Genomic DNA, 25,973 nt, shown 5'->3' with positions numbered 1-25,973 from the left:
GAAGGAATTTTACGAGCTCCAGCCCTGCTACCCTGGGGGACTTGTTGGTGTCGCTACAGAAGAGAGGAATGTGGTTTTGTTTAAAGGAACAGGGGAGGAAATGTATTGGGGGGGAAGTGGGAGAAAGCAGGAGAAAGGAAGGTGAGAGCAACCGGAAGTTGCTTCATCAAGACCAGGAAACAAAATGACGCCCAGAGACACTTAAAGGGGCAGAGAAAAGGGAGGATCTATTGATGAAGAAACTGTGCAGCCAAAAAAGGCGCTTAAAAGGTAATACACGGTAGAAGCAGGTGTGGATTTTAAAAGGAAATTTGGGTTTTTGTCGCATCCATTTAATCCAGAGTTAAAGGCAAAAGCAGTAGAATGCACGCGCATTGACTAAAAAGTCAAGTTAACGGTCCAAATTAAAAGAATTTGCGGAACGCATCAGATGCAAATTTTTTTGGCATGTAAACAGGCCTTTGTCCACTTTCCTAAGCCACTATTTTGCTCTTGGCTCCAGTTGGTAGGCCCCCCTGTGGTTCTAGTGAAAAAGAAAATAGATCCCGCAAGCCTAAAGTCTGCCCACTTTTGCCACAGATGATCAGAGTGATGGAGGTTGTTGTACATTGTGGCACAAGAGCAGTGATAAGAAAACACTTTGAGGACAGAACTGGACACAATGAGGTAGCAGAGTACCCGATTATACATACAGCAAGGATGGAGGGATTTTATTTATTTATTTATTTATTCTATTTCTATGCTGCCTTTTGGCCAAAAGGCCCTCGAGGCGGCTCACAAAAGAAAAAGAAAAAAACATAAATACAAAATACACATCAGGAAAAAAATACAGTGTACAAAAATTTAAATACATTATTTAAATAACAAAATATTAACATTATTAAGAAAACAAGGATCTTTACAGGCCTGGAGATAATCTGTCCTTAAAATGTAGTACTGCCACTTCAGGAATGTTAGTCCTCAAACACTGAGCAGCTGTTGCAAAGGATTCGCTCACCAACATGAAAAGGGGTACATGAAGGAGGGAAGGGAAACCCTCCTCTGCCTTACTCCACCATGATCTGCTGCTTTCTGTTACCAGAAGTGAGCAAAGTGGAGAGAAAACTGCTGAAAGCAATGGCGGTCAAGTTTTGCTTCCTTCCATGACACTCTCCTTTTTATATGCAGAATAGCACTCACACATGCACGGAGGAAGGGCCAGTGCTCAGCGGGAGAGCACATGCTTTGCATGCAGGAGATCGCAGGTTCAACATCCGGCATCTGCAAGTAGGGCTGGGATGAGAGACTCTCATCTGAAAATCCTGGAGAGTCACTGCCAGTCAGTGTAGACAATACTGAGCTAGATGAACCAATGGTCTGCCTTGGCATAAGGCAGCTGCCTTTGTTTCACCAATTTATATGTGAATGGCACAGATGCATGCATGTAACCTATGAAGCTGTTGTTCTATTACAACTGGTTTGGCCCTAAAATTTATACAGCCACTGAATGTTCAAGTGAAAACAGCAAACAAAAGATTCATCTCATTATGTAGCATTATAGGAATGCCTTCTTGTTTTTCCCCTCTTTGGAAAATGACAGTTTGGTGGCAGTTCAAAGCATCAGCCTGAAAAGACAGGAAAATGTTCATCAGTGCATGGCTAAGAGATGTATTTTTATTCTTTACATTCAAAAGTTACGTTCTCTTAGTTTGTGTATCTCATGTTCCCCACTGTCTGTGTCTCTACTTTCCCAGCCTAGAACAACAAACCTAAAGGATGTCAAAGAATAGAAAACAGATTTTTAATGGGCAGTAGAACCATTGTAATTGACGGCTATTTTTATAAACAATAGCAGGCACTACCAGAAACAAGTGCTAGACTATGGGTAAGATGCTGCTTGTGGTTTGGTATGATTCATCTCTTTAGGCTTCCTCTAAAAAACGCAGTCAGCAGTTCAATCTGAACACTGAAGATGGAGAAAATATCTTGTGCTGCTTTGCTATCAACTAAACAAGCCCTTCTTTGTTTTGTTAAAAGACATACATATAAAACCAACAACTGTAAATACAAATTTGTCCCAATGACTATAATGAGCATTAGGTAGACAATTTTACCTCTGTGTCAGCTTTCATGAGAAATGAGTTTGGTGCATCCATCTCTGCTCACAGACTGCAACAGTTCAGCAAATCTCTCAGATACAAGGTCTTCTGTCTTGACCTTTTTCTGATCTGATGTTGTTATTGCAATGGTATGTGTGCACACCCTTTCACTGTCATTTCAGCTGCAGATAGGGAAATCATGTAATAGAAATCACATAACCACAGCAGTACTTGAAGCAGGGGATGTAGCCTCCTCTCTCAACATGCAATGTTGGGCAGTTTCAGAGATGTTTCTTTTAATGTTTTAAAATATTTTGTTTTTCAGATGTTTTAGAGTGTTTTTAGTGTTTTTAGTTTGCCATGCTGGGCTCCTCCTAGGAGAAAGGAAGGGCGGGATATTAAATAAACAAATAAGTGTTTCTGTTCCCAGCATCAGTGTCATCTGTTGTGCTTTGTGAATACTGCAAAATGCACCTTAATATATGAGCTTAAGAACAGCTTTTTTAGCTTATAACAAATACAAGCATATTGATTATTGAATCCCTCTTATTGGCAAATATGAGAGCCCAGCTTACTTCCCCAACCCATAGATGGACAGTAGTTCTACCAACTGAGAACTGATGGAGGGGAAGACCTGGAATACACATTTCTCAGAGGCCAGGTCTACTCTGGCCTTGCTACCATTCAGCCATCAGAAATTATAGACCTGTTCTCTGGTACTAGTTGTGTTTGTTTGTATATTTATTCATTTGAAGAATTTACTTTGCTCCCCAATCTTGGGAAGAACTCGTGCAGACACCCATGAACAGAAGGCAAGAGAGTTGCCTATTGTCACTTCTTTTCACAGAGGACATAGAATCCATGACAATCTGTTTATGGGCTGGTCTATGGACATTTCATGGGCATTCCAGTTTTTTTGTAATATTCCTCATGACAATGCCTAGGGTCTGTACATTACTGACACCATCATTTCATATACTCTGGAGTGGCTTAAGGTACTGTAATTCTCCAGAATTATTCTGAAAAGTTACTTAAGGATTGCTTCCTTAGGGTAGGTATAGCCAATGTGATGCCCTTTAGATATTGCTGGACTCCAACTCCCATCACACCTGACTGTTTTGGCCATGCTTGCTGGGGCAGATGAGAATTGTAGTCTAACAACATCTGGAGGACATCATGTTATCTACTCTCTACAATACACAATTATATTTCTTCTCCATCAGTTTAATTGTGATGACTTCCTCCAAAGAACTCTGGGCATGCCATAGTTTCGTGAGGGTGGTGAGAATACTCTGCTAGAGATCTCAACATCCCCCCCCAAAGCAGTAAAACTATTGAACAAATTTAAATTTGTGGTAGATGTGCCCTTCATGCACTTTCACACTTTAAAAAAATGGAAATGGTTCTTTGGTATGTAACTTACTCCTATCTTTTTTATTGTGATTTTGTGACAGGCTCATAAATCCCTATCCCAATTTTCAGCACAACCTGCAAAAACACACAAAGGCCCTGTCAGAACCACTGAGCAAGAACAGTGCACTCAGATGCCTTTTAGTAGTGTGGATTCTTTTTGCCTATGTACATGGAAGGCATGATTATTACGGCCCCTCCAGGCATCCTTTCTATTGGGCATTCATGATGATTTGGGCTTATGATGCTATTAGGGTGGTCACACACGATCCAGCTTTCAATACTGTTTGCCCCTGCAAAAGTTTTGGAATGGTCACACTGGTTCATTTCCAGTCATTGCATATCTCATAACTTCCTGCTGAAATCCTCTTTTTTATATATATACAGTGCTTCGCTAATACAACGGTCTCACTTAGACGCAATTAGACTAATGCCCCACTCATACAGCTCTTGTTCCGCTTTTACAGCGGTTTTCAGGCATCGCGCCCCATTCTATCCTTTGGGTTCCACTTCACAGCGGTTTTCGCTTTGCAGCGGGGGTCCGGAACGTAACCCGCCGTATGAGTGGGGCCCTACTGTACTACAAATGTTCTGGTTTATTTTTGTCCTGCTTTTGTTGCACTATAGCCCCTCCAGATAGCGGTAATGTGGTAGCATTGGGAAAACATCACAGAACGAACTAAAGCAGGATAAAGCCACCACTAATGTACTGTTATTGTGTCTCTAGCATGTTGCAGAATACAGTCGCAATAAAACACCAGTCTTGAGGGGCACTCAGTCCCAGTTTTAATAGGGTCACTAACTGCTTCCTCAAAGCTGTCTTGGTTTAGTAATACTACTGCAAAATAAGATATTGGTATTTAAAGAGACAGGTAAAAATGAACAAACTACACACCCATTTAAAGAGACAGCACTATATTAAAGTAAGCACATAAGCATCTGCACTACATAATATTGTAACAAATAAACTGTAATATATTTGTTAAAAATAGTAACTATATCTGACTGGCTTTATACCATGTCTATATGCCACAGTGTTATTGGAAATTTGAAGGTTCAAAGGGTATAAGTGATATTAAATGGGGGCAGTGGTATGTATTTAGGAAAACCATTGCAGTGGAAGTTGGGTTTTGTAACAAAATAGGTAAGGAAATGCTCTCCTTCCCTCATCACATAGCTCTTCTATGCTTAAGACATTCATGTGTATAAAATGTAAATGTACTGCCCTCAAGTCTATTCCAACTTATGGCGACCCTATGAATAGGGTTTTCATGAGGCCGAGAGGCAGTGACTGGCCCAAGGTCACCCAGTGAGCTTCATAGCTATGTGGGGATTCAAACCCTGGTCTCCCAGGTTGTAGTCCAACACCTTAACCACTACACCACATTGGCTCTATATACATACTTTCAAAATGTGATAAGCCAGCCCTGCAGCAATTGGGGGCCTTCCTACTCATCCCATTGAGCGGGGCCCTGGATATCTGCCTCAAAGTCCTGCCCTGATGGCACCATTGTGTGAAGTGCAGGATTCACCCTGATAATGAAGACAGTGTGGCAACCATTAAACATTAACTATTTTCATTTGAAGTGCATAAAGAACAAAAGAAGCAGATTGGGACATTTAAAGAGCAGGCAACACACTGGTCCCAGAAGAGGTGGGGGACATCTGTTTTAGAGATTGTGTTTTATATTGTGTAAGTCGCCCAGAGTGTCTGTTAAGTCAGACAGATGGGCGACTAACAAATAATTTTTTATTATATTATTATATATTTGGATCTGTAGGTAGGCAGTTGAATCAAGAGTACTCCAGGGCAGTCTGTACCTAAGTGTGAGGTGGAACTCTTTGATGAGCCTCAGACAGTTGCCTGGGAAGGTCTAAGCTTCTTCTAGTCATCCCCTGTGAATGTCTTCTTCCAAGCATATCTTGAAGGAAGACCCTTTCTATATATCTTCTCAACCATGAGGGATAAAAACTTGCTTTTTTAAAAATACTTAAAGCTAATGTTCTTAGGAAGCTGCTTTCTACCACTAATACTGCCTTTTGCATTTCTGTACTTATGTCAATTGACAGTGTGCATACAGGTCTGATCATAATGTTGCCTTTCAGGAGACCTGAAAGTTAGAACATTCCCCCCTACCATGCCTTTTGTAGCTTCTCCTGTTCATTGCAGATCTGCTGGAAGGAGCATCATTGAATTTTCTCCTGTTTCTTTTAGCTAAGGGGAGGAAAACCTGTTCCCCATGAAATGTTGTTGGACTCCAACATGCATCAGCCCTAGCCAAGAAAACCAATGGTCAAGGATGATGGGAGTTGCATTTCAGCAACTTCTGCTGGGCCACACATTCCCCATCCCTGTTTTAGCTCTGTTGGGGCTAGTAGGGCTCAAAGGAATATGAAAGGGTTGTGCTCTGCTGTCTCCTCCAGACTCCTTTCCCACTGAGAAATGGGAGGTCGCTTTAGAAGCCCCAGAAATTTTGTTGAGGCCTTCTGGGCAATCTCCCATTTTCCAGTGGGAGGTATATTGGAGGTAGCTGAGTGTGCCTCTCTAATGCTCCAAGAAACTGGTGCAATGGAAATTAGAGTTTCTTCCACGGCAGAGTCCTTTAGTGCTGCTAAGGCATCAAAGTTCCACAATTAGCTGTGGGGGTGGAATAAAAATGTATGTTTCACACAGCACTTAATGTAATGCATTATTTGTTGTTGTTGTCGTCCTCTTCCTCCTCCTCGTCCTTGTCGTCATCCTCATCCCTGTCGTCATCCTCCTGAAGGAGGCCAGGGCACGAACACATCAACAAAACAATTTAACAATAGCAACAACAAAAGCATTCCAAAACATTCTAAAAACAGATACAGTTAAAAAAAAACATTCTAAAATTAGTTACAGTTAAAAACACTATTTCATCCAGTGATCTCTGGACTGCCAGGATCAGTCTCTTTCAGCTATCAAAAAACTGGGTAAACAGGAATGTTGTCAAATTCCTCCTAAAAATCAATAACGATTGAGACAGATGCACCTCACCGGGAGGGCATCCCACAAAAGAGGAGCCACCACTGACAAGGCCCTGTTATTGATCAATGCTCTTCCCCAGGTACCTTTCTTATCTTTCTATACTCACAACAAGTAACTTTCATTTAGCAAAGGCCCTTGCTAATAACAAAACTGAGGGGGCTTCCAGATGACCTATTTATTGAGCATTCATCCTTATTTGTTTGTGGGGAGGTTAGATGATGATACATCAAAGCAAGTGTTACCCCCCACTTTCCAGTACATTTTCTGGTCACTTTCATTATCACAAAAAGCCTGATCTTTGAGGAAATGGGTTTGTTGCACAAGACCTCTCAATCAACTATAATTGTGCAACCTGAATTTGCTAGTATGTTTTTGAATCCCATCTGAAAATAGTGACAGGAAACACCCAAAACGTTTGCAGATTCAGCTAATTGTATTGCTTCTCTTGTGGCTTAGAGATGAACTGCCAATTATCTAGTTAGCTCTTGTTCTGCAGAAGGGAATTACTTATTTCTTTCCATTACTCTTCCATTTGGTTGGAAGAGTAACAGGGCTTTGGTTGTCCACTCCAAACAGACAGTGTCACAACTGTATTTCAAAACACACTAAAAAAACTCACAAACTAGATCTGAAAAAAGATAAGGCAACACAGAAAACACTGGAATATAACAATTTGATAACAATGGGTATTTCCAAACATGGAAGATTTAGCAGCATCCAGTCATGACTGTTCTACTTTAAGCTGGAAGTGGAACAGCAACTACTTCCAGATTTCTGAAATCCAGATGTTGTTCAGTAGCTAAGTGGACAGTTCCCCTTTCCCCAGCCCCAAATGGGAATGGGGTGTTTCTTTATGTTTTGGACCATAATTTGGGGTAAAGGGTTAAATAAATACTCCCTTCCCCCTTTGCTAAACTTTGGCTCATGCTTCTTCCTTCTACCAGCTGCAATGGGGGGGGGAGAAATTAATATAAACGCAATACTATTTGGAAAGGGAAGGGTTAAAGACATAGGGAATAAACACACTCACTGTTCTGCTGGTTCCAGTGTGTCTCCATCTCTGCCTTCTGAAAATAGGGGCACATGACTGCCACCCCTTTTAACTGTAAAACCTGGTGGGATCAGCTTGAGTGCATTTTTAAAAAAAAATCAGCTTCAAAGAGATTTTGCAACTGATTGGCAGAGCAACCCATTTCCCTCCAGGTGTGGCTAATGGAAATGCTTTGCTTTAGGAGACTAGCAGGTTCACAGCCATAGAGTTTTTTCCTACAGAGGAGACAGACCATAGCAAAGAAATGGCTAAAGCAAATCAAAAAGGCCATAACTGCCCATAGCAGCTCCTGAAACTTAATGAAATAGGTCATCTACACCGAAGGAAATTGTACAGCTTTTTCATTGCCGTTGCTGTTTTAAAAAAAGGAATTTCTGAATTCTGGAAAAAAGAACCAGAAAGTGAGCAAGGCAAACATGGGAGCAGGATGCCCCTGCCCCCTAATATCATGCTGATGCCCCATAAAAAGTGAATGAACGAAGTGAGGCTATTCTACAGTAAGTATCTGGTTTTTAAAAGTTTGTTCAGCTGACCTAGCTCCATTGCCGAAACTCCAGCCCTCCTCCCAAACTCAAGCAGCCTGATTATAACAGTTTGTGTTCAATTTCTTGTGAAATACTCTTGTTTTAGAAAGGTACCAAATGTATAACATCAAAATCTTATCTCTTTGTTGGCTAACCCCCACCCCATTTTTGTCAAATAAAACTTGTTAGCTGCTTTGATATTTTAAAAGTTGTTTTCCTTTTTAACTTGGCTTTTCAATTGATTTTCATTTGTTCTTAAAGACACTGTAGCTTCATATAAGGTTTTCTCCATGTGTTAGCATCTTGAAACTATTTATAAATCCATATGTATGTTCCCTGAAATTTGACATTCTGATATCAGTGGAACAGCACAGGAACACATATTGGTGTTAATTACTTACTAGATAGACAACTCCTAGTGCTGGGTAGATAGTTCGGAAATGTAGTTGATGTCCATAGCTTCAATGTTATCCCTTTATTGTGATTCCATTACTTCTTTCCCTATCCTCTCACCTGCTTTAAGATCTTGATTCCTTATATGTGTTGTACTGAACCTATACAATGCTCTTTTTGTGAGGCGGCTGTATGGGAAAGTGCAGAGATAACGCACGTTTTAGCACCCCAAATTTCCTGCTATCCAAATATTGTTGAGACATAGCATGACAGAAAATGGTCAAAAAGATTCAAGATGATGTCACTGTCAGCAGAAGAACTTACAAGCATAAACTCAATTAATTATTGAGTACTTTGGCTGGAGTTTGTCCAAAGTTTGTGACAGATATTACCTCCATTGTAGAAAGATACTGCTTGGGACAAGAATATTGTAATGAATTTACCATAAGTTCTTGACCTTTGACCTTTTGTTTATTTGTTTGATATATTTGCAACAGTGGAATTGTGACGAGAGGTTAGTGTTCTCTTAAATCAAAAACCAGCAGATATCAGTGGCAACCCTGCCGGGGATAGTTCACTTCTCTTGGAAGGAAGCTAAATACTACCCTGATTAGCTAGAGGAGTAGATGGTGATGGTGCATGGACAGCTGATGTTGCTCTGATCCCACTGTAGTTTCAGTGGTGGGAGAAGGTCTCTGTATCTCTTTCCATCCTAGCAAGCAAACCAGACTCGCCCTAAGATCAATTGCTATTCTGGACAAGAAACTGTGATAGAGTTGAGTGGGATCAGAATAATACTGTACATGCCACTGTCCCACTCACTTGCTGATATTTGATGGGACTTCAATTCTCTCTATCTTTTTTTGGTACAAAAATCCCACACGAAGGACATTGCAAGCAGGGAGCACTGCAACCCACTTTTTTGATAAGTCTGTGAGCCTGAAGGAACTTTACAAGGTAAGAAGTACCCACTGCTGAATGTTAACAGGCATAGCCAGTTATAGACAGTTGTTTCCACAATAGTCCCAAGGAAAAGGGTTACACGCAATCAATCAAATCATGCCTCAGCCACTTTTTATCCTTTGCAGTAGGAATGGGGAACCAGTGGCCCTCCAGACTTCAGTTTCCATCAGCCTGAGCCAACATGGCTAATGGTCAGTGATGACGGGAGTCAGAGTCCAAGAGCATCTGAAGGCCTACATGTTCCCCATCCCTGCTTTGCAGCAAACTCCTGTAAAATCATTTACCATGAAAAGAACAAAATAGTCCCATCAGCATGCAATAGATGGGGAGTATGCTGAGGATAAGCAGCAGGGGCTATCCATTAACCATGCCCTGCTTGCGAGCTCCCCGAGGCATCTGGCTGGCCACTATTGGAAACAGAATGCTAGGCTAGAGAATTTTTTTCCAGGACCAGCAAGGCAAGTCTGGGTGTTTTCACACTCAGTGGGCCTCTCTTTCACTATGCTAACGGCCAATCATTGCTCCTGCAGACTGCCAATACAGCTTTTACCTTTGTCACTGAAGCTACTACATATTATAACTGCATACATGACTGAAGTACTGTATATTTATTGATTGTCTTATATGTTGCTCTTCCTCCAAGGAGCTCGGGGCAACACACAAGTTTCTCTCCCTCCTTATTTTATTTTCACAGCAATCCTGTCAAACATTTTTATGTTCTGAACGTGGACAGCTGCATTTGGATTCCTCTTACATCTATTTATAATATATTAGTATGATTTTTTTATTTCTTATCCCACCACTCCTCCAGATTGGGAATCCATAACCCCACTAGACTGGGAGGTTGTGACTGGCCTAATATCATCTAGCGAGCTTCATGGCTGAGTAAAAATTTGAACCCAGGACTAAATTCACTATTTGGTCCCCTACATTACATTGTCTCTCCCTCCAGGAGAGGTGAAATATGCAGCTTGTAAAAGCTCAGGGCAAACAGATGAGAAGCTTCAGTCAAGAGAAGAGGAACTTTGCAAAACAATTTCCAGAGGGGTAGCTATGTCAGGCTGTTGCAGCAAAAATTACAAAGAGTATTGTGGCACCTTAAAAAAACCCCTACGTTTATTATGGCATAAGTTTTAATATAACACCTGATGCATCTGATGAAGTGGGCTGTACTCCATAAAAGCTTATGCCAGGATACATTTGTTAGTCTTTGTGGTGCCATAAAAGCCTTTTTAAAAACACAACAGTACTTGTCAGTTTCACCTCCAAAGCAAGCCAAAATGGACAAAGGATTTCTCCTGGTGCCTGTTCCACAAATGCAGGCATTCCCTTTCATCTATGTTTTATCCATTTTGCCCTGGCTTTTGAAACTGGGTCCTATTCCTCTTGTGTCCTGGAGCAGACATCCAACCAATTAATTAAAGGGAAAAGAGCAGCCTGGCAATTTACCCCTCCACATATTCACACTAAGACATGTCTACTCAGAAGTAAGCTCCATTGGGTTCAATGGGACTTACTTCCAGGTAAGTGTGTATTGGATGGCAGCCTAAGTGTGTATCTCTCACCTTTGTACCAAACAGTGGGTGAAGATCTGAAGCTAGAGACAGACATTCATTTTTAAGTGACTTCCTTTTGTCCCAGTGTTGCATCTGGTCAAACAGGATAGGTAAGTTTTTCAAACAGCAAAACCTGTTTACTAGAGAGCTGGATAAATGTGCAACCCATGAGCAACAATTCCTTTTTTTATTCCATCTTCAGCTTCATGAAAAGAAACTATCATCTCATGCCTGAAAGATTATGGGCAGACCAGCTGAGTTAGATGATCTTTCAAGAGGAGTGTGAGTGATTTTCCTTCAGAATATAAGGAACACACTGCTGGATCAGGCCAAAGGTCCATCTCGTCCAACATTCTGTTTCCCACATCGGTGACAAACCAAGTGTCCATGGGAAGCCCCTAAGCAGTACCTCAGTGCAACAGCACTTTCCCCACTTGCAATTCAACTGGTTTTCAGGGTCATGTTACTGCCCACAATGGAGGTACAACATAACCATCATTGATAGCAGGGACTTATAGCTTCAACCTCCATGAGCTTGTCTAATCCTTTTTTTTAAAGTTGCCTGACTTGGTTGCCATCACTGCTTTCTTGTGGGAGCCAATTCCATTGCTTAACTGAGCTGTGTGAAGTTCTTCCTTTTGTCTGTCCTGAATCTCCTACCCTTTGGGGTCTATAATAAGGAAAGAGAGAGAAAAACTTCTCTCTGTCCACTTTCTCCACACCAGGCACAATTTTTCACACCTCTGTCATGTCAACACCGCAACCTTCTGTGTGTTGTTGTAAATGGTTGGCTATTAGCCCAGATCCTGCAGCAGTACCAGGGCATCTGTATAAATGAATGAGTCTTGCTGCAGGGAGGATAGACTGGCTGTGGAGGCAATCATGTTTGGAGAGAGCGAGAGTGAGAGAGATTCACTCCAGTCCTGGAGAGGAAGAGCAAACTTGCTTCCAAGGTGCTGGTGGGGGAGGGCTGTTGCAGAGGGAAAGGAGGCAGCCACTTTATTTGCTGTGTGTGTCTCTTTACTTTTAATAAGCATAAAAAGTTTTATAACTATCCAAATTTGCCTGAATATGGTGGGATGGGTGGATGCTGAGATGCATTTTTTTTTAAAAAAATAGCAACCAGGACATTTGTGTGTTGTGAGCATCAGGGCTGTGGCATGCCCTACAGTCCTGACAAAAATTGTCCCTAAGCTGCAATAACCCCCAGTGAGGGAAATTGCCATAGGCACCAGTCACTCAACCACCTTGCACACTTCAAAGCAGCACTAGCAGGTGGGGACCTGGGTTTGCTTCCAGTGACAACTTGCTGTTTCAGACCGTGTTTACATTTGATACCAAAAAGTGCACTTGAGCTTCTTTTTTTGCCTCATGTGAATTTGTGTATGGGGGATAAAATGTGAAAGGAAAACTGAATATACTAGTTTAACTTGGGTTTTCAATTCCTATTCTAAATGATGTAAAGTCCATCTGCTTTAATCTGTGAAAATGTTATGAAACTGGTGAAATCAGTTTTTCCAAGAAAACAGGCAAAATGTAAAGGGATAATTCCTTTATTCCCTATAGCCGAAGGTTTATGGAGACAGAGTGATTTACTAAAAAAGAAAAAACCAAACCACAAGGGCAAGCTGCAAGTTACCCTTCCTTTCCCATTTTTCTATTCTAAATCATTATCCCCACTCCAACTGCTTTCCCCCATATAAGGTTACCAATGTGTCATGTGTGGCATTTCCCCCCTCTAAATCTTGAGGACTAGAAACAGAAGTCCTAATGTTGAGGCTTTCTTGTCTTTTATCATTAGTTACTAAAAATTTAGATTTCCAAAACCTCTTAAAAAGAAGGAATTGCATTCAAAACACAAAGGGTAGCAAAACCTAGAACGTGAGAAGTACCATCAGAAGTAAGCTCTCTCAGGGCCGGCCCAAGACACTGCTGCTTGATGCCAATGAAAAGATGCTACCCCTCCCCCCCATTCTTTGAGCAAAAGCTGCCTGGACTGGCATCTGAATCTTAAGTCAACACCAGCAAAGGAACAATGTCTGCCACTGCACCTGAAGGCAACAGTCTATCTTAAGGGCCACAGGGCAGGTAGCATGGCACACATGCGTCTGTCCTCCAACAATTTGTACCTATTTCCCACCCCTCAACTAAAGCTTGGAAAAGTTACTTTTTTAAAACTACAACTCCTCATCAGCCCCAGTCATCATGGCCACTGGATTGGGCTGATGGGAGTTGTAGTTCAAAAAAGTAACTTTTTCAAGCTCTGCCCTCAACATCTCCTACTCGAAGCAGCTGCCACACTCTGTGTAGTGGTAGGTCCAGTCCGCTATCCAGTGAAACTTACTTCTAGAAAAGCATGCATAGGGACCGCAGACTGAGCTATAGGAAAACAACATGCCTGGTAGTTTCTTGCTCTTTCCAGTGCAATTTTTATAATAAAACCAACATCCTAACACTGGCAAGTCCAGAAAGAAGATGATCATATGTAGGCCTGCTGTCAGCACCAGGCTTACTGGGCTATTTGCTGTGGCCCATCCACCCCAGATGGGAGCAGTGAATCTCATCATCTCTTGCCTGGCCCCACCCCTCAGTGTCTACTGCCACTTCAGACCCCTGGTGGTGATGCTTTTCCATCCACCCCCAGCCAGCATGACCAACAGTCAGGGATGATGGAAGTTGTAGTCCAGGAGCATCTGGAAGGCAACAGGTTTCCCATTCCTGAAATAAAGAGGTGATTGGAGTGACTTGTGCTTTAATTATCCTGAGAGGATAAAACACAAATTAGGTACTTGCCTGTTGTTTAAAAATAAATGTTTTAAAATAATAATTATTGCTATGTCGTATTTATTCAATGCCACTTGTGTGGGAAGTACTGTAAAGGATCTGGAAATGATGTAATCTGAGTTCAAAGTGATTGTAGCATTTACAGTCTGAATTAGTTGTATAGGATAAGGAGAAGTGAAAAATGTGAGGCTGACAATCAAGATGCCAAGTATTTGAGTACTATACACTCAGTGAGATAACTATGAATAATGTGTCAATGTTTACCACATTGAGATGTACATTGAGATAGTGACCGATGAGATGCACCTGGCACTTGGAAACCAGAGCAACCAATCCATTGCTTATGAATTTGTCTTTTGGGCATTCTCCACCATTCCTGAGATCCAACATCTCCTCTTCACGTTGTTTCTTCTGCTCTATCTCGTAATCCTCTTTGGCAGTGTCTCCATCATTTTGGTTGCCTGCAATGACCATTCCCTTTGCACCCCCATGTATTTCTTCCTGGGCAACCTCTTTTTTCTGGAGATCTGTTACACCACTGTGGCAGTGCCTCAAATGCTGTCCAGTGTTCTAGATGCCCACAAACAAATCCCATTTGCAAACTGCGGCATACAAATATTCTTCTTTGTGGCACTAGGGAGCACAGACTGTTTCCTGTTGGCCATCATAGCATATGACTGTTACGTAGCCATTTGCCACCCACTTCGCTACAGCCTCATCATGACCTGGCAAGTATGCACATGGCTGGTTGTTGGTGCACTAATCCTTGCCCTTGCGCTGTCACTGGAGCTGACAGTTCTGATCTTCACTTTGCCTTTCTGTGGTCCCCGGCCTCTGGGCAACAGCAAGCCTTCTCCACCTGCTCCTCCCACTTGATGTTGGTAATCCTACAGTATGGCTGCTTCAGCCTTGTCTACCTGCGTCCCAAGTCAAATTTTTCAGAGGATGAGGACCGGCAACTTACTCTTATATACACTTTTGTCACTCTGCTGCTCAAACCCCTCATCTACAGCCTGAGGAACAAGGATGTCAAAGCAGGCTGTAAAGAAGGCTGTGGGGAGGGCTGCTGAATCTCAAGCCTGATTCCTATTCATATTGGAAACCCAGGACCCATCCTTTCAACACCACCGTTTACCATTGCTATGAAACAAGAATACAGGGTGGGGCTATGCAGATAGGGTTTTTTCCAGAGGCTCCCCATTATCAGTGGGTAGGTGGTGAGGGTGCTAAGAGCAATGGCTGCTGTCATTTGCCTGCCTTCTTGTGGGTGGCAATGGCTGTTCCCAGCTGTCCTGAAGGCCCACCCAGTGAAATAGGTTCTGAGGGGTTTCATGCGTCTTTGTACTGCAACGTTCTCTACATGGGGCTACCCTTGAAGTCAACTTGGAATCTTCATCTGGGACAAAATGCTGCAGCCTACCTCCTAGAGGATGTTAAGAGCTTGTTTTGTGTATACTTTATTCTGCAGTGGATGCACTGGGTGCCAGTTCATGTCTGTGCTCAATTCAATATATTGCTTACTGAGACCTGTCTACTGACAGGTCCATGTGCCCCCATGCCATGTATAATCTGCATTGGGTGTTCTGCTCTGTGTTGCATTACTACATGAGGTCAAGTTGACCTCTGCAGGTTTTCTTCCTTGATAGCCCTGGGACTAGGGAATAGCCTTCCTGAGGAGGTTTGCTGACGTGCATGCCTTCAGAAGAGACGGCAATATTTTTCTGTCTAGAAAAGCATTTGGGAGGCGAAGTCAGCTAAGCTGTGTGTAGCTGCTACTTGGCAGCTACTGTCTGGATGTTTATTAAATCTGTGGGTGGTTTCTTTTTTGTTTCTATTAATAATATTGTGTTTTTAAGTTCAAGTATGATGGTAAACTGCCTTGGGCATAAGATGAAGTGGGAGATGAATATTTTAAGTAAAATATGTAAGTAAATATTTGTCATGCACACGCATTTGAAACCCAGTGGGAAGAAAGCCGCTGGATGTGTGCATATGGACATGGGACAAGAAAAATAGCTAGTGTCATATTCTTGGGCTTCAGTCCCCCCTCTGTCTCAGTGAAGGTTTTGAAAGAAAGAGGGCATCAACTAGAGAGCCTCCATCTCCTCCTCCAGGGCTGTCCAGTCCAAAGACATGGATTTTCCTGTCTCCTCAGGCTCAGAGGGCACCTCCCAATGCTGGTAAGAGCCAATGGCTTCAGAATTAGGCAACGTTCCTTAAAAAAACAGAAAGGTCTTCAGAGGGGGTGGTCAGCAGGTCCAGAGCAGCCAGACTTCATAAGGTCTCAGAGGGTCTCTGCATGCTTTCAGCATCTCTCCTTGGGTGAGTTCCAGCCAGCACCTGCCACTATTACCTCTCCAGGGTCCTAACAGGCCTGGCCTGGCCTGACTGGATATGATCTGGCATAACCTACTGTAAGGAGACAGTGTTGCAGCAACCTGCCTCCTGCTATTTTAATCTTGCATCCTGACTGGGAATTGGGTCAGGATAGACTGGAAGCGGGGAGGCAAGGAAGCAATATGGCAGGAAACCATGGCCACATAGAGCTGGGAGACAAAGTAGCTGGCTGCAGGCCCTGAGAAAGAAAAGGGAACAAGTAGGGAGAGAGACAGAGGATTGTAGGAGGGGAAGCAAGAACTGAAGTTAAGGAAAAAGTGAGCAGGGGGGAACAGAGAGATAAGAGGAGACATGGAGGAATGGAGTTGGCCGGCGTTACTACAGAGGGCAATTTAAAAGACAGAGAGATAGAGGAATTGGTGGAGGAAAGTCTGAGAGCCAGGGAACCTCCAGTGGCGAGCTTAAAGGAGTTGAGAAGGGATTCTGTGAGGCAAGGAACCTACACTATTGTAAACCTGTGGGTCTATAATCAGGAGTACATAAGTGAGGAAATAAAACGTACAACAAATAGGATCGGTGATGACCAGAGCACCCAGACTTGTGAGAATAAGGGGCTCACTAGGTGATCTCTGAAAGTAAGGGACATCCTGGGCTTCTGAAGATCCTTTGGATCTTCAGGGAGGGGTGGAACAATCCTGACACCTACCTTTGCTTGATTTTCTGTTCTTCAGAACCTGACCTTGCCCTTCTAGGAAGTGCTGAAACTTTAACCCAGCTTTTCGTGGGACTTTTGAACCAACCTAAGATAGGCGGTGTGTAGGGGAAGGGCTAAGCATGGTCACACCATGCCTTAAGAGCTGATAGCCCCTCTCCCCCCCCCACTGGTTCCAGTGGTGCAGTCAGGGCAGGACTTAGGGGCAGATGCTCCAGCCACCATTGCCAAGTAAACCTGAGGGGGCCCACCACGGATCACTTTACCCACATCCACTCTTAAACCTACAGCCAGCCCATATGCCCCTCCCAGTCCATATTTTGGGAAAGGATGAGCTAGTAGATATCCACACAGTATATGCACTTTACCTACTTTGAAGGAAAACGTTAATTGCTTTAAATTGCTTGAAGCCGCTGGGGTGGTTTATCCTCATGATTATATTAGATGTGCTACATTTTTTTAAAAGACTGCATGACAGTTGTGGGCATGAACATATCCTGTGCGGTATTCTTAAAAAAAGAACAACTAAGTACTTTAGTAAGGATGGAGTACTCAGAGGATAGAGATGGAAAGTAGGGTTGCTTCTCACAAATGATGTAAGAGGCACACCCCTTTAAAAATGCTATATGATAACAGTAGACAGACACATATCCTTTGTTGAACTGAAAAAAGTTAACCAAGAAAAGCTTTATAAGTCATTGGAGAATTTAGAGGGTGTGTGTGTGAGTGTGTAGTACAATTAGTGACATTCCTTTTCCTCTGTTTTCTTTTTAAGGGCAATATGATATCCAAATAAATGGATTCTTTACTAACCAACAGAGAAGAAAAGTCTTAAAACTTGCTCCAGGGACTAGGGTTGCCAGGTCCATAGCCTGAGACTGATCCTGTATCTTTAGGAGAAGAGAAAGTCAGCCAAGTGCAGGTGTTCTTGCAACTCTGTAATGGGAAAAACCACAAGGTGGAATTCTCCCTTCCACCTGCACAGCTTTTAAAGATACAGAAGACCTCTTGGAGGCCGGGCCTGGCAACCTGGCAAGACTTTCTCTTCTCCTAAAGATACAGGATCAATCTCAGGACAAGAACCTGGCAACCCTACCAGGGACAGGGATGGCATGTTGCACATCGCCAGTGATATTGTAAGTATAAAATGCAGCCCCCAGGATTAATATCATTTTGCCATAATAATTACACACCAAAGATAGTGTGATGTATGCCATTGGGTACCATGGTTCATTGTTAATGCTTTTTGGACCTCTTGAATTTCTGTGCTTGTGAGCTGCATTGGCCCATAGGTGGTGTTTGCTCCAGGTATATCAGATAGCAATAAAGGGCAGTTGTGTTCAAAAGACTTGCTTGATCCTGCCTATTTCCCTGCTCTCCAAACACAACCAGTAGTATGACTGAAGATTTTTGAAATACCGGCAGATTACCATGTCCAATTATGCATCGCCAAAAGAGGGGGAAAGGATAACTGAGAAAGAGAACACAGGTTTGCATTTAAAATTTGCATATGCTCATTTATATGTATAGATGCAAATTCAGAAATGTTTCAGTTAAACAGAAATGAAATACATTTCACCATAATGGGTAAGCCTGTGACCAGAGGGCCTACTCAATCTGCTGCCCGTATGTTAATTGTTGGTGAGCATCTTCGAATGCCCCTCTGCTCCCCCTTCTTTAAATGAGACTTGGACAGGTCAGCTTCTGTAAAGTAGTGCACTTGGCCACCATATGGAAAGACTCAGCAAAACTGGCCCTTGTACCAGAAAGACCATTATGAATGCTTTTAGAGGTGAAACTTTTCTGTTCAGACTCTTACCACACAATAGCTTAGGGATGAGCCACAGCTCAGGGGCAGAGTACACCCTCTGGATGCAAAAGGTCTCAGGTTCATTCCCAGGCAGAATCAGGTGGCAGGTGATGAGAAAAACCTCTGCCTGAGCCCCTGGAGAGCTGCTGCCAGTCAGAGTAGACAATATTTGGCTACATAGATAAATAAATAGACTGATCTGGTATATTGCAGTTTTGTATCAGTGGCACACACTGTTCTATGTCAAGAGGCTCTTAAATGGACAATTCCTTGCAGGTCCAACATAGTGTCATGTTTGAGTGGGATGTGACCCCCCTCTGTTCTCATTCATCCCTGGACACACTTTCCCTCCCATCACACACCCCGTTGTTGGATGTGCACATACTCTCTCCTCTCTTGTGACTGGGCCGGGCTGCTATAGGCTTACAGGAAGCCCGGCAGGTAGAAGTGACAATGGATTCTGGAGTCACTGAGAGGTGGGCTGGGGCTGCTGCCTGCAGAGAGCAGCTATTGAATTTCCCTACACATTGGGCGTGGAGTCAATGGGTTTTGTGGTGGAATCCAAATGGCAGCTTGCTGCAAATAGCAGTAGTTGCCTGGCCCTCCTCACAGCAGTGAGGAAAATATAAAGAGGTCCACCCAGCCCTGTAGAGGCAGACATCAGTGGTGGTGGTTGGCCCTGTTGCCCCAGCTTTCGTCTAAGCATGCCATGTGATGATATCATGCCTTGTTCCATGTAGCAAACATTGTTCAAAAGAGGATCCTAGTTGATCTGTCTGGGCAGCAGGGCCAGCTCCAGGTTTGCCCCCTTCCATAAAGATGCTTTCTGGTGGAATCTCCTGCTAGGGGCATCTCTGCTGCCTATGGTGGCATTACGTCCTCAGCCACACTGGCAGTGAGAGAGTGGTGGCAGGGAGAGCAGCAACAACCAATTGCATGCTTTCTCCTGAGTGGCAGCAGTGACAGTTGTTGCTCATGGCATCTCCAATTCCTGCAATAAGAGCTGCCAAGATGTGCCTGGTGAACAATAAACCATACATCTCACTTTGGGATTAATACAGATGCCTTATAAAAGCCTTTGGCGCATCACTCCCATCAGGCCTGATCAGCATGTGCTGTCTGGGGCTGATGGGAGTTGTGGTCCAAAACGTCTGGAGGGCACCAGGTTGACAAAGGCTGCCTTATAATATCACATTTCACAAGGAGTCACCTTGATCGCTATATAATTCATTGTGGGATAAAGAAGACCAATATCTCAAATCTGCAATTTATCATCTTTGTAATTCCATATTGGATCACAGGTGAGTAATAATGCTTTGGAGGCATGGATCATCCTTTCCCAATCCAAACAGTAGGTACATGAAATGGAAAGTAAGTGCTGAATGTGGAGTTCATAATTAACAAACTCTAGTGGCTCAGTTGTTGATCTACACAACCATTTTAGAGCAGCTCCCTTAGCTGAAAAAGGAACTAACTTGATATTCTATGGAGGTAGGTCAGCTGGATCCCATGTGTCACAAACCAAACGTATTAAACTTGATCACTTGGGGATGTCATGGAGGATCTGACAGGAAAGCTATGCTTGTTCATCCATAGATCCACAGCACTCCACGGGCAGGAGGATACATCTGTTTTAAAGCATATAAATAAGCAGTCTGTGCAATGAGGGAATATGGACCTGAGTATTTGAGTCTTTCTGTGTAGCAACTTCCATGAGGAAACCTCCTTGTCTCTCTTTTGAAAGAAGATACAGAACAGCAAGCTTTTCATCTTAGTAGTTCATGAAAAAAACAGAAGCCAGCACATCAATGCTGGGGCTTCCAGTTCATCATCCTGTGGTGAGTTGTGAATTTGCAGTAATTCGGTGTTATCTTGCTTTCTAATGCTTCTTGCATCATAATCTTCATAGGAAAGTGGAATGAGAGAAGGGGGGGGAGGAATTGACAAGAGCCACTGACTGGCTTCTATGAATTTTCACATGCAAATTTTATGGTATTAATTCCCTTTCCCTAAACCAGTGTTTTTCAGCCTTCGTTTCCCAGTTGATGTTGGATTACAGCTCCCATCATCCCTGACCACCAGCTAAACTACCTGAAGAGGGTTGTAGACCAACTATGCCTGGGGCTGAAGAAAATTGCCCTAAACCCACAGATAGGGTCTCTTATGATAGATGTTCCTTGTTTTGAGGATCATCTTATCTTTTACGAGAATGCTTCTTTTTCAGAATTCAGTTCTGGCAGAGGATGTAATGGCTACCTCTCTTTAGATCACCTCAGCAATGCATAGCAGACCCTTTTGCAGCTTCTCGCTAGTGCTGATCCAACATAAACTATAATCTCATCTATTATTTTTGAAGCAACCCTTACAATACATGGCTGTAAATACAGTCTGATAGGCTGCACCCAACCCACTTTCCTGAGAGTAAGCCCCTTGAACTCACTGGGCCTTACTTCTAAGTAGGTGTGTATAGGGTTGTTCTGTTGTTTGCTTTTTCTGTTTTCCCAGTGTGGATCAGGAAGTCATGACCTTAAATAGAGATCCTTTACATACCTTCCCCATCTTCTCGATTTGCTGATGCCTATATTTTTAGAAGCATGACCACTACTTTTCAATTAGTAGAAGACCAGCAAGTGGCAGCATCTAAAGGTTATGACTGTATGACAGAATGTCTTGCCCCTAGTTACTTATGCATAAGGAGCTAACTAAATATTGCACACAAACACATGTAACAGACCCGCAAAACTATTTCCTTAACAAAACAGCTGTGGGGAGTAAAAAGTTTAGAGTGGCCAGTCAGTAATGGAGTGACAGCGCTTAACCCTAGGAATCTAAAGGATGATCTTTCTCCACATGAATCTACCTCTGCATTAAGATTTTCACCAGAGGCCTTTCTTGAGAGGCGCCGACCTTCTGTAACTAGGCAGATACAGCCTATGAAAGTATCTTCTGTGCTGATGTGGCCATGTTTGTTCGAAGCTTTTCTGGGCCTCATCTGCACTATAAATTTAAAGCAGTACCATACCACTTTAAACAGTCATGGCTTCCCCCAAAGAATCCTGGGAACTGTAGTTTGTTAAGGGTTACAAGACGCCTATTCCCACAGAGCTACAATTTACAGAGTGGTTTAACAGTCAATCCCTCTTCCCAGGAACCTAAATCAGGGTATTTCTCATTGAAGGACAAGGTATAAATTGTATCTATAAATCCTTTCTCCATCTGCCACTTCTCTGTTCCAAACTGCACACACACATGCCATGTTTCTGCTCCTTGGTTTCCCCAGCCGGTGTTTCTCATCAATGTGCAAAGTAGTGGATGATGCTAATTGTGTCTTAATTCTTCTACCCCCTATTACTTTTCCATGGCAACTCATCCTTACCATTGCAACCCTTCCTACAGATGAGTAGCTCAGATGGGAGTAGGGTTGCCAGGTCCATGGCCTGAGACTGATCCTGTATCTTTAGGAGAAGAGAAAGTCAGCCAAGTGCAGGTGTTCTTGCAACTCTGTAATGGGAAAAACCACAAGGTGGAATTTTCCCTTCCCCCTGCACAACTTTTAAAGATATAGAAGACCTCTTGGAGGCCGGGCCTGTAAACCTTGAGAGCTAGAAACCTAGCAAGCATAAAACTAGGGCTCCCATTAACCTTCTAAAATTGAAGGATCTGTAATAAAAACATGCAAACTGACCATTTCCAGATTATGAATTATATCGTTTTAGCCTGGTATGCATTTCTGAACCCTGGACTTGACATTCTTATTAGTCAGTGGGCTTGATGTTACCGTCATGTAATGTGCTTCTCTTCCAATTGAAGTCTCTTTTTTATATCAGTACACAGTGCCATGTAAAGGCTTTTTCTGTATCACTGATACTCTCTTATTTTTCACTCCGATTACTCTGTAGGGTGGGAGCTAGTTGGCTGGATGCTCCAGGAGAACTGCACTGAAATGCTGGACTTTATGTTGTTGGCTTTCCCCACCCAACCAGAACATCAGGTCTTACTTTTCCTGGGCATCAGCATGGTCTATGCAGCCATAATCACAGGTAACTTACTCATTATAGTAGCTATCTGGGCTAAGCCTCACCTGCATACTCCCATGTATTTCTTCTTGGGGACTCTCTCTGTTGTTGAGCTCTGCTACACAGCAGCTGTAGTCCCACAGATCCTGGTGACCAGCTTGCAAGAGAGGAAGTTCATCACTTTTAGGAGCTGCTGTGCTCAGATGTTCTTTTTTATTGGACTGGGTAGTGCTGACTGCTTCTTGCTGGCTATCATGGCATACGACCGCTATGTGGCAATTTGCAAACCCTTGCGCTATACCCTCATCATGACACAGGAACTGTGCATTCAGCTGGTCGGTGCCTCATTGCTGATCGGTTTCTTGGTTTCATTAATGCTGATATGGCTGGTCTTCCACCTCCCCTTCTGTGGTGGATATGGAATTGAACACTATTTCTGTGACGTGCCACCTGTATCACAGCTCACTTCTAACAAGACCAAGCTTAATGAAGTTGGGATATTCCTCAGTGGGATCATGGCCATCACTGTGCCCTTCATATTGATCTGCACCTCTTACCTTTTCATTGCTGTTTCAGTGCTGCAGGTCCATTCTGCAGACAGTCGCCGAAAGGCCATCTCCACTTGTTCCTCCCACCTAGCTGTGGTGGCCCTGCAGTACGGTTGCTGCAGCTTCATGTACTTGCGCCCAAGCTCCAGCTTTTCTCCTAAGCAAGACCAGATGTTGTCAATGGTGTACACTCTGGGAACACCGCTGCTCAACCCCATCATCTATAGCCTGAGAAACAAAGAGGTGAAAGCAGCCCTGAGGCAAGTAATCAGCCACCAACTCTTGCGCAGGGGATATTAATGCCACTAAACTCCATGCCTTGCAAGCTGGTGGTTGCAAATACACCTGACCTTTTTCATGAAGAAATTGCTTCTCAGCCCCAGAGGAGGACTAACATGTATTGTTCTCTCAGAGGGCCTAAGCAGCTGGGGACTGTTCGGGAGCTTGGAGCACTTATCTAGAGGGATGCTTCCAGACAGAGGCTTAATATTACAAATGGGTCATTGGCAACAGGTTGTTGTAAAAATGTATCAGGCTGGTCCAAGAAAGGGTAAATCTAGATTAAATGGCTGGCGGGGGGGAGGGGATGTGGTCTAGCATTTTAATGCTGACAATCATGCCATGTGAACTCTGCAAAAAACTTGCATGCATGAACTGCACACATTTCACAATTGCAATAAACAACCATTTGGAAACACTCGAAGTGGAATTATACTGTTGTGGATTTTTATACTAAATATTTATACTAAATAGGCCTTTAGTCAGATCCAGAAGAGCTCAACTTATACTCTTATTACAAGCAAAGAGGATTTCCTTCTGTGAACTGGATTTCTGTGAATAGGGTTATGAGTATGGGTTTCTTGAGGCAATATCTGAACTTGACAAGAGTGTGCTGATACTCCATGATGTTCCAGTGCTATGCCCCCATGGGAGTTGAAAAGGCTAGGTGATTGTTGAAAGGAATGGCTCGCCTGGATTTCACCTTCCAGCCAGGAGGCAAAGTGTGTGAAAAAAACAATAGACTGTGGCTGAGACTGAGAGCTTGATTTGGGGCTCTGTAAGTCATTGAGCATCTTAAGGGTGTAGCTGTCCTTCCTGGAGAGCTGGTATAGGAGCTGCGGACTTTGGTTCTCTGTCAGTGTTTAAGCTGTGTGACTCTACCTGTGTTCAAGATGTATATTTGTTAATAAATACAAATTTCACAAAATGCCAAATAAGTTCCCAGTGACCACTTTCCAGAGAGGGTTGCCAACTCTGGCTGAGGAAATTCCTACAGATTCTTTTCAAACTGAGATTGAATTTCTACCTACTTTACCTGTCTAAATTCACAAACCCAATTTCACCTCTTTAATTCGCCTTTACTGTTTAAACCCAGTCTTAGAAAATCAGACCTTTAGAGGCCAGAGAGCGCACCTTTTACTTATTTTGTTTATTTATATTATTTTTGTTCTTTTTTAAAAAATTCTTCTCTCAACATATATGTTGTATGCACTTTCTCTCTGCAGCTAGGTGGCCAGCATGACGCCTTCAAATACTTGAAATGTGATGTGATGTTTTTCTCTTAAAGCTGGGTTGGCTTGTCCTCAGCTTCCTGCTTTTCAAATTTATGCTATTGCTATTTTTAGCATATGCGGGTTCTTTTTTAAGAAGTCTAGAAACTCTGCACAGGTCGTGTTTCGGTCCTTGTTCCACAGTTGTGTCATTCAACTGAAAACTATCTCACAGTACTCAGTAGGCATTAGCTCCAGGAATGCGAAAGAGCAGTTTCTTCATTTGGCTGCCACTATCCTCTGGCATTTGTCTGAAAATCTCCACTCATCTCTGATCTATGTTCTGCTCCTTGGAGACGATCTCTTCCCTTATTTGTTGTAACAGCAGTCATCATATAGTTTATCAGTGTTAATCTCAATGTGGAGTGCCGTAGCAAGGGTCTGTAAATCTGCCCATTTCACATCATTGTGAGCACTGACATTTGTTTTTTAAAAAGTGATGTTTCAACATCAATCATTTCTCCAGCTATTCAGTGCTGGAGAGATTTGTGTTCTTCCTCAGTGCAGGTCAACGTTGTAGTATGTGCTTAATAGTGGACAGAAGTGACAGCCACTTTGTAAACCATTTCTATAAACCCCAAAAAGGTCAAAAGAGACACTGCCTTCTTGGCTGAGAAGCTAAACTCACTGTATACCTCGAGGATGTGTGGTTCTACATCAAAATTCAAAGCCTTCATCCAGTCTTTGACGCAATTGTAGATCATATGATATTTAATGTCCATCTGATAAAAGTGGGATGCAAACTGTTTTAATTTCTGATACACTGACGTGCTTTCCAAAATTTGCAGAGGCATTGTCAGCCATATAAGAAGACACACTGTTAATGCTGAGATCATTCTTCTCTAGAATATTGGAGATCCCTTTTGCAACTGCCTCATTTGTCTCATCATTGTCACTGTAAAAATCAAGCAAGCCATGCTTAATTCCCTCTATCACAGATAAGTAACATACAGTTAATTTCCTGTAACCCTTGTTGCAGACTCAGCTGAAAAAAACCCTGTGTATTATTTAAGTGCTTAAGCAAATGTTCTAGTGATTTTGGTGCCAATATATTTTCTGCTATGCTGGTTGCTTTTGTCTGCCCACAATAATTTGTTTTGGCAATTTCAGAATCAGGCAATATCCTTGGAAGCATTTTGTTTGTACAGTCTTGGCTTGTGTAACATAAATGGTGTAAAATACGCTGGAAACCTGTCCTACTGCAGCTATGGTCACCTGGGATGAGTCTCTT

At 42.8% G+C, this 25,973-nt stretch overlaps 2 protein-coding genes across 5 annotated transcripts; both read left to right on the top strand.

Annotated features, from left to right (window-relative positions):
* The first annotated feature begins 7,684 nt into the window (after nt 1-7,684).
* LOC133376840 (olfactory receptor 10W1-like) lies at nt 7,685-24,349 on the top strand. Of its 4 annotated transcripts, XM_061609699.1 has the most exons (4): nt 7,685-8,046; nt 9,354-9,423; nt 20,225-20,466; nt 22,528-24,349. In XM_061609699.1, the coding sequence occupies exon 4, from the start codon at nt 22,548-22,550 to the stop codon at nt 23,490-23,492; it is 945 nt and encodes a 314-aa protein (XP_061465683.1). In that variant the 5' UTR covers nt 7,685-8,046; nt 9,354-9,423; nt 20,225-20,466; nt 22,528-22,547; the 3' UTR covers nt 23,493-24,349. The 4 variants fall into 4 exon arrangements, with proteins under 4 accessions (XP_061465683.1, XP_061465684.1, XP_061465682.1 ...); XM_061609700.1 differs by lacking the exon at nt 9,354-9,423 and having other exon boundaries at nt 20,333-20,466; XM_061609698.1 differs by lacking the exon at nt 9,354-9,423.
* LOC133376080 (olfactory receptor 10Q1-like) lies at nt 14,043-14,839 on the top strand. The gene is given in 2 exon segments (XM_061607487.1): nt 14,043-14,589; nt 14,592-14,839. Coding segments are annotated over 2 exon segments (795 nt in total).
* Nucleotides 24,350-25,973: the final 1,624 nt, after the last annotated feature.

This window comes from Rhineura floridana, chromosome 2, assembly GCF_030035675.1.
Source record: "Rhineura floridana isolate rRhiFlo1 chromosome 2, rRhiFlo1.hap2, whole genome shotgun sequence".
Lineage (NCBI taxonomy): Eukaryota > Metazoa > Chordata > Lepidosauria > Squamata > Rhineuridae > Rhineura > Rhineura floridana.
This window is presented reverse-complemented; position numbering and strand designations above follow the sequence as displayed.

What these genes read in the sequence shown, in the direction of transcription:
- LOC133376840 (XM_061609697.1), top strand. Translation starts at nt 8,022, where the DNA reads ATGAACGAAGTGAGGCTATTCTACA. An exon ending in CGAAGTGAGGCTATTCTACA is followed by an intron (nt 8,047 to 22,527) that starts GTAAGTATCTGG and finishes ATTACTCTGTAG; the next exon opens with GGTGGGAGCTAGTTGGCTGG.